The 18,222-nt window shown below is 41.1% G+C and overlaps 1 protein-coding gene across 1 annotated transcript in view; it reads left to right on the top strand.

Moving 5' to 3' along the window:
• Positions 1 to 18,222, top strand: part of LOC137612281 (corticotropin-releasing factor receptor 2) — a 40,005-nt gene extending 21,783 nt beyond the window's left edge. The window contains exons 3-12 of the mRNA XM_068340738.1: positions 4,195 to 4,280; positions 4,699 to 4,805; positions 6,136 to 6,253; positions 6,338 to 6,491; positions 7,532 to 7,592; positions 7,673 to 7,745; positions 8,195 to 8,280; positions 17,158 to 17,293; positions 17,850 to 17,891; positions 17,987 to 18,222. Of these exons, the coding sequence (XP_068196839.1) occupies positions 4,195 to 4,280; positions 4,699 to 4,805; positions 6,136 to 6,253; positions 6,338 to 6,491; positions 7,532 to 7,592; positions 7,673 to 7,745; positions 8,195 to 8,280; positions 17,158 to 17,293; positions 17,850 to 17,891; positions 17,987 to 18,127 (1,004 nt within the window). The 3' untranslated portion in view covers positions 18,128 to 18,222. The remainder of the gene's footprint in view (positions 1 to 4,194; positions 4,281 to 4,698; positions 4,806 to 6,135; positions 6,254 to 6,337; positions 6,492 to 7,531; positions 7,593 to 7,672; positions 7,746 to 8,194; positions 8,281 to 17,157; positions 17,294 to 17,849; positions 17,892 to 17,986) is intronic.

The following is an 18,222-nucleotide window of genomic DNA, read 5'->3' as shown; positions in this document are numbered from 1 at the left end:
TGGTTAGGGAGGACCACTATGTATATGCAGAGACCTGAAAAAAAATGTGTTCTTCAAAGTACACTAATCTTAGTGTATTTTTCACATAGAGTGCTATGGTGTATTTCAAATGACAATTCAATTGGATTTCAAGGGATTCACTTTCTAGTCATTAAAATGCTTTTGAGATTTAATCAATTTTGATTGAAGTATCTCCTGCTCAAATGTCTCAGAAGTGGGATTTCCCTCCAGCGATAACAAAGCATTTTCCTCACTTAATACAGGAAGTTAAATTACAAAATGCCAGTTCTCTGCTAAGATAACCTTTCTTTATCTGTGTTCTTTCCATTTGCCACAAGCTGTTTTCCCCTCTGTTCTCAAAATACAAATGTCAAATTACATAACATAAAGTTCAATGTGAGGGACTTGATCTGCATCACAAGTAACTACAGGATGCCCTAGGTGGATGATTTTTGTCACCTTATGACTTATTTTCATGGTGTTAAGTCAATGTGATTGAATATGACCATTATAGTCTAGAAGTGTGACATTCATCTGAAGTGAGAGCCATAAGTGAACCAAATAAAATAATACGTGTAGCTGTCACAAGATGCTGGTGATTAATAAATTTGCTAATAATTTAATATTTCTTGTTATTAATCTATGTATTGTGTAATGTGGTGTATTCAGCTTGTTGCTTAATACAACAAACTGAATTATATCGCCGTATACGTAGTTGAGTTTTATATTCCAGGGGATCAGTGATGGGCGGTCAGGGGAGACAGGTGAGGCAGGTGAGGCATCATAAAAGAAAAAAAAAGAAAAATGGAAGAAATAAATTAAATGGTTATATTTATCCAGTGATGTGTATTATAAAGTTATTTTCCATTTAACGTCACCAATTTTAGATTATTTTTACTCAAATCACCAAATTCCCACATTTACCACTGAAATACTCAGAAGAGACCTGCGGTGAGGCGCCAGCCAGTCGTGCCTCACCATGGATTATGCATGGATTATGACTTGGCTAGCTGAGCTGGCATGATAAACAGTGAGACCGTAATGCTGTCTCTCTACATGTCGCTATTAAAATGTTCAAACACGTTTGCTATATGAACTAAATTTCCATAGTTTAGCTAATGTATAAAATTTACAGTGTTTTTTTGTCAACAACTGCATGTGTGTAACATCTTTTCTTGAGTTGAGCGATCCTAATCTGGCTGGAAAGAGGCACTAATTGAGGCACGCAGTTCTCCTGCCTCATGGTAGGGGGCGCTGGTGATCCTAGGGATTTGTCTTGGGACTCCTCTGCCACAGAATAAATGACAGCAAGCTACAATCTATTGTCAGCGAGTCAAGTGGAGCCATTCATTTGTTTTTTCCGCTCGCCTTGCCTTATTATATAAATGTAGGATTACATATCTCAACTATAAATGTTTTCAGAAGGAGCTGCACATGCACTTCATTTATAAGTAAATATAACATATAAGCAAACATGTAGGTAACAATATAACAATGTTTTCTTAATCAAATGTGCTTGTTTCTGTATTACAGTTTGTATGTGTAAATATTTCTGCTCTAAGACTTTAAACACAACCCACTCACTGTTGATAATTAGATGGTGAATAAGCTAAACCGTAGGTTCATATTTTTGTAAATCTGATTATGATGAAATCAGTGCCTCACCAGCCATGAATCTCACCACATGTCACTGCAGGGGATAATTGGTGGAAAACATACAGCTACTTTTCATTTAAGATTGTCACTATCATAAATCATGTACCCGTAACTGTCTGAGTATTAGGAAAAAACAAAACATTTATCATGACAACTTGTTTTTACATAGTGTAATGAATGTCTACATGATCACTGGCATACACTCAACAAAAATATAAACGCAGCACTTTTGTTTTTGCTCCCATTTTTCATGAGATGGACTTAAAGATATATAATTCATTCCAGATACACAATATTACCATTTTTCTCAAACATTGTTCACAAATCTGTCAAAATGTGTGATAGTGAGCACTTCTGCTTTGCTGAGATAATCCATCACACCTGACAGGAGTGCCACATCAAGATGCTGATCTGACATCATGATTAATACACAGGTATACCTTATACTGCCCAGATTGTCAGATTGTCAATTGTGGCCTGTGGAATGTTGGTCCACTCTATGGCTGTGCGAAAGTTGCTGGATATTAGTGGGAACTGGTACACACTGTTGTATACACCGGTCAAGCACATCCCAAACATGCTCAATGGGTGACATGTCCGGTGAGTATGCTGGCCATGGAAGAACTGGGACATTTTCAGCTTCCAAGAGTTGTGTACAGATCTTTGCAACATGGGGCCGTGGATTATCTTGCTGAAATATGAGGTGATGTTCATGGAATGTATGGCACAACAATGGGCCTCAGGATCTCATCACCGTATCTCTGTGCATTCAAAATGCCATCAATAAAATGCACCTGTGTTCTTCGTCCATAACAGATGCCGGCCCATACCATAACCCGAACAACGGGCCACTCGATCCACAACATTGACATCAGCAAAGCGCTCACCCACATGACGCCACCCTGTCTGCCATCTGCCCTGAACAATGTAAACCGAGATTCATCAGTGAAGAGATTACCTCTCCAACGTGCCAGACGCCATTGAATGTGAGCATTTGCCCACTCGAGTCTGTTACGGCGATGATCTGGAGTCAGGTTAAGACCCTGATGAGAACGACGAGCATGCAGTTGAGCTTCCCTGAGACGGTTTCTGACAGTTTGTGCAGGAATTGTTTGGTTATGCAAACCAATTGTTTGAGCAGCTGTCTGAGTGGCTGGTCTCACACAATCTTGGAGTTGAATCTGCTAGATGTGGAGGTCCTGGGCTCTTGTGGTTATACGTGGTCTGCGGTTGTGAGGATGGTTGGCTGTACTGCCATATTCTCTGAAATGCCTTTGGATACGGCTTATGGTGGAGAAATGAACATTCAATGCACGAGCAACAGATCTGGTTGACATTCCTGCTGTCAGCTTGCCAATTGCACGCTCTCTCAATGCTTGTGGCATCCGTGGCATTTTCTGTGAGACAAAATTGCACATTTCAGGGTGTCGTTTTATTGTGGGCAGTATAAGGTTCACCTGTGCACTAATCATGATGTCTGATCAGCATCTTGATGTGGCACACCTGTGAGGTGGGATTATCTCAGCAAAGCAGAAGTACTCACTATCACACATTTAGACAGATTTGTTAACAATGTTTGAGAGAAATGGTAATATTGTGTATCTGGAATGAATTATAGATCTTTAAGTCCATCTCATGAAAAATGGGAGCAAAAACAAAAGTGTTGCGTTGTAATAAAAGTAATATACTAAACTACAACTTACACAGTGTGCAGCAACTAATTTTGCTTTTGAATGCATCCAAAACTGTAGACAACTTGAACATAGTATATTTCAAGCAGCGATCCATAGAGTACACTGTGCCTAGAGATGTGAAGCGGATCAAATGTGGATCACAGGCTGAGCAGGAGTGGGTTAGAGGAAGGAGTCAGGGATGTGTGTTTGTGCAGCCTCAGAGATTACAACCTGACAGTGAGTGGAATTCATGTGCAGTATTCAAAGAAAGAGTTGACTTGCTGCCCAACTTCTGTACATTTGACCCTGAGTGACAGTGAGGAAAGAAAGTAAATGAAGTAAAGAAAACAAAATCCATATAAAGCTGTGTTCCTGTCCTATTCCCAGGTGTTGACCTGTGGTTAAAGATAAAAGGCCCCTTCAATATGCAGTGAGGTGCTACAAAATGAAAAATCTCCACATATGCATTAAAACCCACCTCAAAGCAGGTTTTAATGCATATGTATGCAAATATCCCATCAGAGTAAGAGGCTTTGCATTCCTCTGCCGATAATAAAAATGTGTGTTGACTTGGTATTCCACATGAGTTTAAGACAGCAATGAGCACATTTCACATTAACACCAAAGACATTACGAGGATGTTTGCTTTTACTTCCTGGAGACACCAGATTGTAACCTTGACATAGCAATCTACCAGCCTGCTCAGCACCAACTGGTGACTTCAGTGATGGAGATGGAATTGAGATGACAGCTTGAACAGAGAAACAAATTGAGTTCAACAAATACTTAAAAATGTGACAGATGTTTGCAGCAAAGCCACAATTTCATTGTTTTCCCAACTGAGCTCCCGACTCATTTCTTGCAGGGAGTGCTTACAGGGAATGCATGGATAATGGGACATGGGCGTTGAAGAGCAATTACTCCAACTGCGAACCAATTTTGGAGGAGAAGGTTAGTGTGGCATTGTAGGAGCAATCTTGCTTGTCCATTCTGCAAGCGGACCTATTTTAGATAAATGCTCATCAGTTTCTCATCATGACACTAATGGCATATGGGTAAAAGCAAATGATAATTACGAAGGAAATGTGTCATTCAGTGGCTTATTTAACCATACTTTGTAATTTCTATACAATAGATATAAGCAATTGTTTCTTGTCGATTGAACGAATACATACAAAGTGTCCTAAAGCCCTGATTAAACTGCAATGTTGTGTTGTAAGATTTTTTATTTTGTGTGTGTTGAAGGCTTTTGTTCTCTGACTGAAGCAAAACCTCCAAACAGCTATCATGGAAAAATAAATTGATACACCCTGGTTCTGTTCATTTTTTTTGTGTATCCATCACCTCTTCACTTTGTTTTTCTTTGCAGAGAAAGTATCCGATGCATTATAAAGTAGCACTGATCATCAACTACCTGGGCCACTGTATCTCTGTGGGAGCTCTGGTCGTGGCCTTCATTCTCTTCTTGTGCTTAAGGCAAGTGCAGAAATAGTTCCCAACTGACTCTGTCTTTCATGGCTGAGACCTCACAGAACATGATCAGGGAAATGCATGCATTGTCTTTAGAGAGATTATCATTAACTCGCTTATGTCAAATGGATAGCAGCTCAGCTCAGGTGGAAAAATCTAAGGTTAAGCAAGACATTTGCTCTCTCTCTCTCTCTCTCTCTCTCTCTCTCCCTTTCTCTTCACATACACACACACACACACACACACACACACACACACACACACACACACACACACACACACACACACACACACACACACACACACACATTTACAATGACAAAACATGGAACATACTAAACATCCTCAGCTGCTCTGTTCTATAGTTTGATCGATGTGGTTTTCTGACTGCAGGTATTGATTTCTTTCGCTTGAAATCCAACATAGTAAGGTTTTTGCTCTAAATTTAAATCTACTCAATATTTCATAGAACAAAGTACAACTTAGTGTTTTCCTATAGACCTGAATTAGATCTACAAGGAAAAGGAATTGGATAGGAAATTCCCATCTAAATGTTAAACTGTGTTGAAAGGATGCCAGATCAAATTATTTATCACCAAGCAGCTCAAACATGACCCGATATAAGTTTTCTATAGTAGTCTTGAAAATCCTGTTTGTGATGAGAACTTCACATTTATCTCTCGGAATCCTAACTCCATGAGCCTAGTGATTGCTTTTCTTTGGGTCCTCTTTGTGGAAGACTGAGGTTGAACTAAGGCCTTTTTGTCTTTTTCTATCATTCTAATTTTTTCTATTATTTCTGTTGACATTCCCTCTTATATTTATGTACTTTCCGTTATTAAATAACAGTATCAAAGGATTTAGGTTTCACAAAAAAAAATAATTGTGTAAGCAATGTCACAGGTTTGTATTGGAAATTTTATTTACTGTATTTATTAATTTATTGCAAAACAAATCGGGACAGGGTCCAATACATTTTCATACCATGGTAAGTAAATAAAATTGCCATTGCTATCGCACATAGAGTAATACAGTGGTTTCTTGCCACAGGTGCAGTGCCAACCAGGAAGTTCTGGCTGCTAATGTACTTTAACTTTAACTTTATTAAAGTAAATTAGTTGAAAATGAAATAAATGTAGGTTTTGCAGACATGTGTTAACCTTTCTTCAGTAATGTGACTGGCCAGTCACTGACACACAGGACTTTAAAAGGCCAACATAATGGTTCTAACCCTACTATTAATAGTTGTACTAATGTGTAGGTCAGGATTATTACTTTAAATAGGATACTTCTGTGAGACAATAAAAGCATGTCTTTCATTCATGTTGTGGTTCAGGAGCATAAGATGTCTTCGAAACATCATCCACTGGAATCTGATCACCACCTTCATACTGAGGAATATTATGTGGTTTTTGCTTCAGTTGATTGACCACAATATCCACGAGAGTAATGAGGTAACAGCCGATAGATTGATGAATCATGTTGCTATTTCTGTTAAAATGTAGAATACACCTAACTGAGTGGTCTTATTTTTGCAGCCTTGGTGCCGATTGATTACAACAATATACAACTATTTTGTGGTGACAAACTTCTTCTGGATGTTTGTTGAAGGATGCTACCTTCACACAGCCATTGTGATGACATACTCGACTGATAAGCTCCGAAAGTGGGTCTTCCTATTCATTGGCTGGTGTGAGTATTCATGCTGACAGTGCATTTCTGACCCTTCAATGTAACCAAAGTAACGTAACTTTTTACATATGAATACTTTTCAGTCACTTTTCTTATAAATGTTTTAACCTCGGAAATGCAATGAAACTAGATAGTCCTTAGATTGCAAACGTCTGCTAAGGCGTAGGATTACATCTTCACCTTCATACTTCGTATGGACACTTTCTGTTCTTATATGAAGAAAATTATACCTACTCAACTGCAACTAGGTCACATCCAAGTAGCAGAACAGGGGATTACATATGGCTTGTTGTGGCACATGGCTGATATCTGGAAGGGAAGGCCTTAAAATAGATCAGATGTCAATGGAGTTTTAATGATCTGATGTGATTGGTATGCTGATAGTGAGGTAATTCCTCTGATCATTACTTCAAATTTACCAAACGCTCCTGCTGGGGTAAATTAAATTTAGCTCGAATTAATTTCCTCTGTGCAGAGAAAAACTCCATCGGGTCCATATAATGTAATGAAAATTAACATTTTTAGATTTTGTAAGTCAGGCCAATCATTCATCCTGAATCATTTGTGTATTTCACAGCAGTAATGTTAAATTGAGTGATAGCGCGAGCTGATGGATTGGACTGGCATGCAGTCCATACGACAGTCCATAATTCCATCTTGACACGCTGAAAAAATCATCAAAATGGTTCAGATGCAGCACAAACTTAAAAAGAGGTATAATAAGCATAAGATGTGAAAAAAAATGAAGAATTTTGAGTTCAAATAAGATAAAGGTGTTTTGAAGAAAGGAGGCCCAAACAGATTCATTCTTTGATTATGTGTCGCTCATAGGTCCAACAATGTTTTTATGTGATGCCTTATATGTACAGCATATCAGTCATGCATCAATTCATGTAATATACAGTATATGTAATTTACATTACGTAAACATGGTGATTTCTTCTCAGATGAGTGTGATTGCAGTGAATTGCTGTGTTGTAAATGTGTTATCTAATAACTGATTTGAGTTACTGATTTGCATGAGTGTTTGTTTATTCCAGGTATTCCATGCCCTATAATAGTAGCCTGGGCCATCGGAAAGTTGTACTATGAAAATGAGCAGTAAGGGTCACAAAAACTAATTCTGATCATTTATCTGACATGTTAATTAGACAATAATAAATATTTTCTTATGGCAACAGATGCTGGTTTGGTAAAGAACCTGGGAAATATATGGACTACATTTACCAGGGACCAGTTATTCTTGTACTTCTGGTGAGCAGCAATATATAAATCCATTCATTCATTCATTGTGCAGCCACTCCTGCTATTTTCACACTGCTTGTAAACTCAATTTTCACCGAGATAAGACGTATTATTACTCATACTCCCATGACGGTGTAAATTGATGAAAAATGCCTCCCCTGTAATGAAAATGGTTTTATAATGACCTATCCTCACCATGTATCTAACTTGTTGGTGCAATTAATTTTGGTAATGTTTTAAGGTGTTTATGAAACACTATTCATGAGTTTATCCAGTAATGGTTATATGCAACCAGCTACCGGTGGTGAGGTGACCTTTCTTAATTGTAGTGTTGAGAAAAAAATTATGCATTTAAATTGGTTGCTTCTTCTTCAATATCCAGCATGTAATGAGCATTTCTCCACTATTTCAGGCTTTACCGCAGGGTTTAAAGCAAAATATATTGTGTTTTTTTCTAGATAAATTTTGTTTTCCTATTCAACATTGTCAGAATTCTCATGACCAAACTACGAGCTTCAACCACATCTGAAACAATACAGTACAGGTGAGTTGATAACGTGAATGTTTACTGTGTGACTGCAATGTGTAAAATTTCTGAAGAAAGAGCTGCTGTACTGAGTCCATTCAGTAATCCATCCATCTTCAACTGCTTATCTGGGGCCGGATTGCAGAGGCAACATTCTTACAGTGGTATGAAAAAGTTTGGACAGCCCTGATAATTTTAAACATTTTCCTTTATAAGTCACTGGTTGGTCAGATCAGCAATTTCACCTAAATATATCATATAGCAGACAAACACAGTGAGATTCGGGAAGTGAAGTGACGTTTATAGGATCTACAGAAAGTGTGCAATAATTATTTAAACAAAAGTAGGGAGGTGCACACAAACACAAAAAATACATCAATATTTGATAGATCTTCCTTTTGCTAAGATAACAGCTTCTTAATGCTTCTTATAAGTTCCAGTGAGGGTCTGGATTGTGGTTGAAGGTATTTTTGATCATTCGTCTTCACAAAACGTCTCCAGCTCAGTCAGGTGTGATAGTTTACGAGCATAGACAGCCCACTTTAAATCACACCACATATTTTCAATAATATTCAGGTCTGGGGACTGAGTTGGCCATTCCAAAATGTCTTACTTATTTTTCTGCATGAAAGCCTGAGTAGAATTTGAGCAGTGTTTAGGGTTGTTGTCTTGTTGGATCCAACATCAGCGCAACTTCAACTTTGCCACTGATTCTTGAACAGTGTTTGTAAGAAGCTGCAGATATTGAATGGAATCCATGTGACCTTCAACTTTAATAAGATTGCCAGTACCTGCAGTGGTGTGGTGGAGAGAGGTTTTCTTAAGACAGGAGAAAGTACATGAGTATATATTTATTTGATATTTATTTGTCAATTCAAATCATACATAGGTGAGGCGAATTCTAACAGTGTCATCAAAGACGCAGACAAACAATGTCAACAGATACTTATTTAACGAGATCTCAGGTAATAACATGCCGGGAGTCAAGCTGGCACTCAACTCAACTCAACTGAAGTCTCTGTCGAATTCTTATTTCCAAGCTCTGCTTTGTGTGTGTACGTGGTGGGCGGTCACTGGATTCACAGGCAACTGATCACATGCCAAACCAACCGTATGTCCAACTAACCTTAATCTTTGCTTTGCAAAAGAAACATCATGCAAGTGTAGTGGTAGGTCTACTGCTAATACTCATCTGAGTCCAGGAAAAGCAAACATTCTGCCTAACATCAAGGTCTCATTGTCCCTATGACTCTGTCAACTTCTCTAACACTGTTGCATTTGCTGTGTGTGGATTTTATTATATTATTTTATTTAAAACAATTCACCACACTGGCCACACAGCCCCACAGGATGATGAAACCACCACCAAATTTTACTGTGGCTAGCAAGTGTTTGCCTTGGAATGCTGTGCTCTTCATCTGCCATGCATACCACCCCTTGTTATGTACAAATAACTCAGTTTTAGTTTCGTCAGTTTCATCAGTCATCAGTTTCTGCACTGCAGTTTGGCCCGTAGTTTGAAATAGCAATTGGACACTTGCCCCTGACCCAAAGATGCAAGGGCACCTTTGGGTCGGGGGCAAAGTCTGAGCCATCACCCAGGACCTGCATGCCATGAGAGACCCTACCAGGAGCATAAAGCTCCTGACAGCATAGCTCCTTCAATCATTTGGGCACTTTAACTTCCTCACTAAAATAAGGTGGCAATTCAAGAAGACGGTAGATTGAGTCCAATTTTCACAATTACTGTCTACTTCTAAGTTCTGGCTTTATTTTTTTACAATTCTGTCACTGCTGACAAATCTTAGAGAAATCAAGTTTGTGCATCCCAAAAGCCACAAGAAGCTGGCAATTATGCTTTTTGGAGCCTCTTGTGATTCTTTATTTACTGTAATGATAATGATTTTTGGTAAATAAGCCACTCAATTGATCAGTATTTTCAAGGCGTGAAATTTGTCAGATTTTTCTAATTACAGTTATTTCCTTAGAAGTGTCACGGTGGCACAGTAGGTAGTGCTGTTGCCACGCAGCAAAGTGGGTCTGGGTTAGAGTCCTGCTCTGTGCGGAGTTTGCTTGTTCTCCCCGTGTCTGCGTGGGTTCTCTCCGGGTTCTCCGGCTTCCGCCCACCTCCAAAAACATGTGCCTGAGGTTAATAGGCCGTTGGGATAGGCTCCAGCTCCCCGTGAGCCATGCAAGTGGATGATGGGGGTAGGAAGATGAATAGATGAATGAATTTAGATGGATGGAAGTGTTGTGACAAGTTCCCGTCACCTCTAACATTCAATGTGACATGCTTTAATTTCATTTTTCATTCAAATTTAATTTGGAACTTGTGCTTGTTCCAGTGATTTGAAATGAGATGTGAGACATGGTATGTAGTACCTCTTGAACGCTTTCATTTTGTTTTGTCCTGTTAGCAGTGGTGGACCATCAGGGCACACACACACACACACACACACACACACACACACACACACACACACACACACACACACACACACACACACACACACACACACACACACACACACACACACACAGGTATATAAAATGACATAGGCCAACACTATTTTTAGGTTAGAGAGTTTTATCCAATCAGAATTCAGCTAGCTTGTGTTGCCAGGTTCAATGAAATGTGTCCAGGCCCTTCAGAATCTAGGAAGCTGGTGTCCCTGCACTGTGAGAAAATGGCCACATAAAGTTAATTGACAGATGCGATAGCCAATCAGATCATGAATTGGCACATTTGAAGAGAAGCTTGTGTGACACGAGGGTCTGAACAAGCTAATTTGTTGCTGGATTTGTTGCTGGAATTAAAACGTACAAATAAACTGTTCAACCTAGTCATCAAAGCGTTCTTGAGGAAAGAAAGGAGAATGGCTTTTGCTCAGGCAAAAACTGCTCAGGCATTACAACACACATAAATACTGGATTAAACACCAGGAGAAAAAGAAACACTGACATCACAGGACATACCACAAGACATACACTACACTAACAGACACATGCAGCATTAACACGACTTATATACTAAACTATAACTAAAAAATAAACAGTATAAAATAAAAAATACAACTGTATTAAAATAAAATATAAACAGTATAAAATTAAAATATAAATAGTATAAAATTAAATTAAAATATAAACAGTATAAATTAGCATAAATACAGTATAAAATTGAAATATAAACAGTATAAAATTAAATTAAATCCATTCAACCACATGCTGACCTCACCACCTCCCCCCACTCCTCCTGAGAGAGTCATTGTACCCCCTGATGGCATGGGGCACGAAGGAGGACCTCAGCCTCTCTGTGGAGGTGCTGTGTGACAGCAGTCTGCCCCTGAAGGTGCTTCTCTGCTGGGAGAAGGTGGTTTGCAGGGGGTGGCTGGTGTTGTTCGTGATAGCCTTAACTTTAGACATGGTCCTGCTCTCCAGAAGTGTATCCACAGAGTCCAGGCTAAGCCTGACCACTGAGCCCGCTGTGCGGATGAGTCTGTTCAGATGGTCCATATGTCTTTTCCTGCCCCCCCCCCCCCCCCAACACACTTGATACACTTGAATACTTGATGAAACAGTAAATGCAACTATTTGATGTGTGCTTGACAGATGGGAATTATGTGAAATCATGCTTCAGGTTTTTTTTTTCTTGGAGGGGGGGTACATTTAACTACTAAACTGAGAGTGTTTTCTCACCTTTTATGTTAAGTGTGTTTTCTTCTTTCAGTGCACGATGCTGTCACACCTTAGACAACCTCAAAGACAAGTTTTTCAGGCTCTAGTTAGATTTATGGCTTTAATGAGGCAGATATGCTCACATGAGCTATCCAAATTTAAGTGGAAAAAAAGAAGTGTTGGGAAAATATAATGAGCAGTACAAGCAGTGGGGCAAACAACAAAAAAAGACGGGGATATCTGTGATCTGTTTACTTCATGCTTATACTCACAGACAGTGGTGGACAATCAATGCCAGCAAGGCCTTCTCTGTAGGTCTAACATGATAATATTTTTATCAGTTATTATTATATTTTATTGCATTTTCCTTAAATATATTCAAATATATGTATAAATATATAATTATACATTGGGATATAATATGACATAGGCCAACACTGGGTCAGTGTTCTATTTTTAGTTTAGAGAGGTTTCATCCAATCAGAATTCTACTAGCTTGTGTTGCCAGGTAGAATGAAATCTGCCCAGGACCTTAAGAATCTAGAATGCAGGTCTCCCTGCACTGTGAGTGAATGGGAAGATATAGGTAATAGACAGATGCTATAGCTAATCAGATCACAAGTAGGCCTTCTAGGACCTGCTGGCTAGCCCACGTTTCCCTGAAATGTACGTGATTGGATACTCTGAGATGGCGGTGCTATGCAGACGCACATTTGAAGACAAGCTCTTGTGAGACGAGGGTCTGATCCCTGAACGAGCTAACCTTTTCTAGCTAACCTGAACTAGCTAACCTGTTCTAGCTAACGGGGTGCTCTTGAGGAAACAAAATAGAATGGATTTTGTGTTTAAATTTCGGTGATTAAAAGCTTTTCATTTATGCAAGTTTTCATATTTAATGTTGTTGTAATTCAGTTTCATTTATATCAAATGACCCATCCACCCATCCATCTTCAACTGCTTATTCGGGGCTGGGTCGCGGGGGCAGCAGTCTCAGAACGGATGCCCAAACTTCCCTCTCCCCAGACACCTCCTCCAGCTCTTCCGGGGGGATCCCGAGGCGTTCCCAGGCCAGCCGAGAGACAGAGTCCCTCCAGCGTGTCCTAGGTGTTCCTCGAGGTCTCCTCCCAGTAGGACATGCCAGGAATACCTCCCCAGGGGAGGCGTCCAGGAGGTATCCGGAACATATGCCCGAGCCAACTCAGCTGGCTCTGCTCAAGGCGGAGGAGCAGCAGCACTACTCCGAGGTCCTCCTTGGTTACTGAGCTCTTCACACTATCTCTAAGGGTGCGCCCAGCCACTCTAAGGAGGATACTCATTTCAGCCGCTTGTATCCGGGATCTTGTCCTTTCGGTCATGACCCAAAGCTTGTGACCATAGGTGAGAGGGGGAACGTAGAAAGACCATTAAATTGAGAGCTTTGTCTTGCGACTCAGCTTTCTTCACCATGACAGACCTGTACAGCGACCGCATCACTGCGGAAGCTGTCAATCTCACGTTCCACCCTTCTCTTACTCGTGAACAAGACCCCAAGATACTTAAACTCCTCCACTCTCCACCGACATGAAGAGGGCAAACAGCCCTTTTCCGGTCGAGAACCATGGCCACGGATTTAGAGGTGCTGATCCTCATTCCACTCTCAGCTGCAAACTGTCCAAATGCATGCTGAAGGTCCAGGTTTGATGAGACCAACAGGACAACATTGTCTGCAAAAAGTGGAGATGAAACCCTTTTGTCCACGGACTCCCTCTGGATCTTAGCTGCGGCCAGAAATTCTGTCCATAAAGATTATGAACAGAACCGGTGATAGAGGGAAGCCCTGCTGGAGTCCAACATGCACCTGGAACAGGTCTGACCTACTGCCGGCAATGCGAACCAAACTGGCTTCGGTCATACAGGGACCTGACAGCCCTCAGCGAAGGGCCCTGAACCCCACACTCCCGAAACACTCCCCACAAGATACCACTAGGGACAAGATCGAATGCCTTCTCCAGATCCACAAAACACACGTGGACTGGTTGGGCAAACTCCCAAGAACCCTCGAGCATTTGATGGAGAGTGTAGAGCTGGTCCAGTGGTCTGTGACTGGGACGAAAATCGCATTGTTCCTCCTGAATTGGCGGTTCAACTATAGGTCTGATCGTCCTCTCCAGTACCCTTGAATAGACTTTCCCCGGGAGGCTGAGGAGTGTCATCCCCCTATAGTTGGAACACACCTTCTGGTCCCCATTTTTGAAAAGAGGGACCACCGCCCCGGTCTGCCAATCCAGAGGTACTGTCCCCGACTGACATGCGATGTTACAGAGACGTGTCAACCATGACAGACCCTGCGCATCCAGAGACTTGAGGTACTCAGGGCGAATGTCATCCACCCCCAGTGCTTTGCCACCAAGGAGTTTGGCAACCACTTTGGTGACTTCAGTTTGGGTGATGGACGAGTCCACCTCTAAGACCTCAGCCTCTGCTACCTCTTAGTAAGACATGGTAGTGGGATTAAGGAGATCCTTGAAGTATTCTTTCCACCGCCTGCCAATATCCTCAGTCGAGGTCAGCAGCTCTCTGCCTCTATTGTAAACAGTGTTGGCTGTGCACTGCTTTTCCCTCCTGAGGCACCAAATGGTTTTCCAGAATTTCTTAGAGGCTGACCGAACTCCTCCCAGACCCTAGTTTTTGCCTTTGCAACTACTCGAGCTATAGTACGCCTGGCCTGCCTGTACCTTTCAGCTGCCTCCGGAGTCCCACAATTCAACAAGATTTGATAGGCCTTCTTCTTCAGCTTGACGGCATCCCTTACTCCCGGTGTCCACCACCGAGTTCGGGGGTTACCACCAGAGACCTTGCCACCGCAGCTCCAAGCAGCTGCTTTGACAATGGAGGTGGAGAACATGGTCCACTCTGACTCAATGTCCCCAACCTCCTGCGGGATCTGGGAGAAGCTTTCCCAGAGGCGGGAGTTGAAGACCTCACTGACAGAGGGTTCTGCCAGATGTTCCCAATGGACTCTCAAAACACGTTTGGGCCTGTCGAGTCTGTCCGGCCCCCTGGTCTGCCAGCAGACTCAGCTCACCTCCAGGTGGTGATCGGTTGACAAGTCTGTCCCTCTCTTCACCCGTGTGTCCAACATATGTGGTCAGAGGTCTGATGATACGAAAACAAAGTCGACCATCGACCTCCGGCCTAGGGTGTCCTGGTGCCATGTGCACTTATGGACATCCTTGTAGTTGAACAAGGTGTTTCTTATGGACAAACTGTGACTAGCACAGAAGTCAAATAACAGAACACCACTCGTATTCAGATCAAGGAGGCCGTTCATCCTGATCACCCCTTTCAAGGTCTCACTGTCATTGCCCACGTGAGCGTTGGAGTCCCTAAGGAAAATAATGGAGTCCCCAGTCCAAGCATTATTCAATACCCCTCCAAGGGACTCCACTTCCGTTTGTCCCGTAGGCCGAAATGACAGTGAGACACCTGTCCCAACCCAAAGGCGCAGGGACACGATCTTCTCGTTCACCGGGATGAACTCAAACATATGACGGCTGAGACCCTAGCACTAGTATAAAGTCCCTGACAACATAGCTCTTGGGATCATTCTGTCACTCAAACGCCCCCACCTCAGTAAGGTGACAGCTCTCAGAGGGGTTTATATATTTTAAATCAATTATAACAAAATTAAATGACAATTATACTAAAAATGAAAAAAGACATTCTTGTTCTTCTGCAATATGTGTAAATAATGTGGCGCGCTTGTGCAGCTGTATGATTGTAGAGGAATTAGTCAAAGAGACTTGTGTCCCTGTTGGAAAGCACCCCGCATTATACATGATAGAGGCAATGCAACATCTGCTAGTGTGTTAGTGTATGTGTGTTTTTGTTTCTCTAGCTGTGGTGTCATAAATGATGGTCATTTTAGTCATTTGTGTTCTGTGACGTTGTTGTGTGACATCTATAAAAGATGTGGCCGCGGGGTTCTTCTGTGCCAGTGACAATAGAAGGAGTAGGACCGATGCCAGTTTATAAACACCTCAGTCTTGTATCTACATTGGTGGCAGGGGTGGGAGCTGCTTACAGTATTATGGGATGTATTTATTCACAGTTGACTAAGGAGAACATCACTGAAGGCCTAGGTGTGAAATGCACTGCCTGCCAGTGCCAACAAGAACACACGTATAATAATCTCATATTTTCAAAGACTTTTTCAACTCATATATTAATCTCCCAACTTCATTTTAAACAACATGATTAAAATGGAGTGAATGTGTGTGTGAGTAAGAACATGCATTCCAATTCATAGAGTTTATAAGTGAGCAAGAAGATCTTAAAGGTGTGATTTATTGCCTGCTAAGCAAGCGTGCTTGGGTGTAATGATTCTAATCGGGCTATTATTATTATTATCGTTATTATGATCATGATTATTATTATATTCATTCATTCATCTTCAGTACCCGCTTCTTCTGCTGTCACGTGTCGCGGGGTTGTTGGAGCCTATTCCCAGCGGAGTTGAGGCGTAAGGCAGGGTACATACCAGGGTGAAACGCTGCTGTATAACTGGGCCACATGAAAGACAATCACGCACACTCTCATCTATGGACAATTTGAGACTGGCCAATTTACCTGAAGTGCATGTTTTTGGATGTGGGAAGCGGCCGGAGAACCTGGAGAGAATCCAAGCAGACGCGGGAAGAACATACAAACTCCGCACAGAGCAGAATTCGAAACTGGAACCGCCTTGCTGTGCCGCTAATATTAATATTATTATTACTACTTCCCTCTACAGACTTGCATATCAATATCATTATCACCATGTACAGAAGATGAAGACCATCAAAATTATTTTTTTAAACGTGGCAACATAAAATATATTTATAATGACTAACAATCCATCTCTTTCATTTACCTTAAACCCATTAGTTATATGACCATTAGTTATGTATTAGTTATGTGGATGAATAGATAGATGTGTACTGTAAAAAATATAAAGTGTTTATAGCAGCCCCCGTATAAATGTTAACATTTAAATGGCACTTTTACGTCATGTCTTGAGTGGCTCAGCAGATGAAAATATGAGGCTAGACAGCTTGCAATTTTGTTGGCATCAATGTGTGTATCTTGTGTGTATCTTTTGTGTTTTCTACCACTGACTCATCATTCTCCCGAAATTACTTATATGACATCCAAGTTTCTATTGAAATCATTTTATAAATGAGGCAGCTGATGTTCCCACAGAAAAGCTGTGAAAGCAACACTGGTCTTGCTGCCACTGTTGGGCATCACCTACATGCTCTTCTTTGTGAATCCGGGGGAGGACGACATCTCACAAATTGTTTTCATCTACTTCAACTCCTTTCTTCAGTCTTTTCAGGTGGGAATAAGTATAATGATGCAATGTGACACTGCATCACACACACACACACACACACACACACACACACACACACACACACACACACACACACACACACACACACACACACACACACACACACACACACACACACAAATACAAGCACAAACACACACACACAGTGTATACAAATTGAATCATTCTGTAACAAATGTATCAATATTGCAGTCCAGTAACACCTCCTTCAGGATGACTTTTGAGGTTACAGGCCCTCATGTTGGAAAATGATTTGAAGTAACGTAATGGCTGTGCTTACAATTTGACCGGATTAATAGGGTCATGTTGGAATGAGTTTGCCTTAGTGCTTTTTTTATCCTCTTATCTTTAAATTTGAGACTGAGTAGGAGGAAAATGGATCTCTAGCACAGCATCGTCATTGTTAGAATCTCTTTTTCTAACATTCTGAATTTCTTGTTCTTGTAATTTAAATGTTATTACACAATATCACTGCTTTCACTACTTCTCATGATAGTATGTGTCCCCCACTCTTCCACTTCCGCTTCCATTTCTGCAGGGTTTCTTCGTCTCAGTGTTTTACTGCTTTCTAAATGGGGAGGTGAGTTTCTATTTAAAGGCAATGAAATAAAGAATGTCTTGTGTTTTCCTCTGCTAATGTTACGTCAATTATGTTGACATTATGTTTATGTGCAGGTGCGCTCGGCAGTGAGGAAAAGGTGGCACCGCTGGCAGGACAACCACGCCCTTCGAGTTCGAGTGGCTCGAGCCATGTCCATCCCCACATCTCCCACCAGAATCAGCTTCCACAGCATCAAACAGACCACAGCTGTGTGACTGGGAGACCAAGCACATAATCTTAAGTGCATCAATATATTAAGGACCAGCTGTCTGTTCAGTAAAACAAAGTGATTTACTGAACAGAGATTCCT

This window comes from Antennarius striatus, chromosome 18 (assembly GCF_040054535.1).
Source record: "Antennarius striatus isolate MH-2024 chromosome 18, ASM4005453v1, whole genome shotgun sequence".
Lineage (NCBI taxonomy): Eukaryota > Metazoa > Chordata > Actinopteri > Lophiiformes > Antennariidae > Antennarius > Antennarius striatus.
The sequence above is the reverse complement of the archived record's forward strand: the minus strand, read 5'-3'. Positions and strand labels throughout refer to the sequence as shown.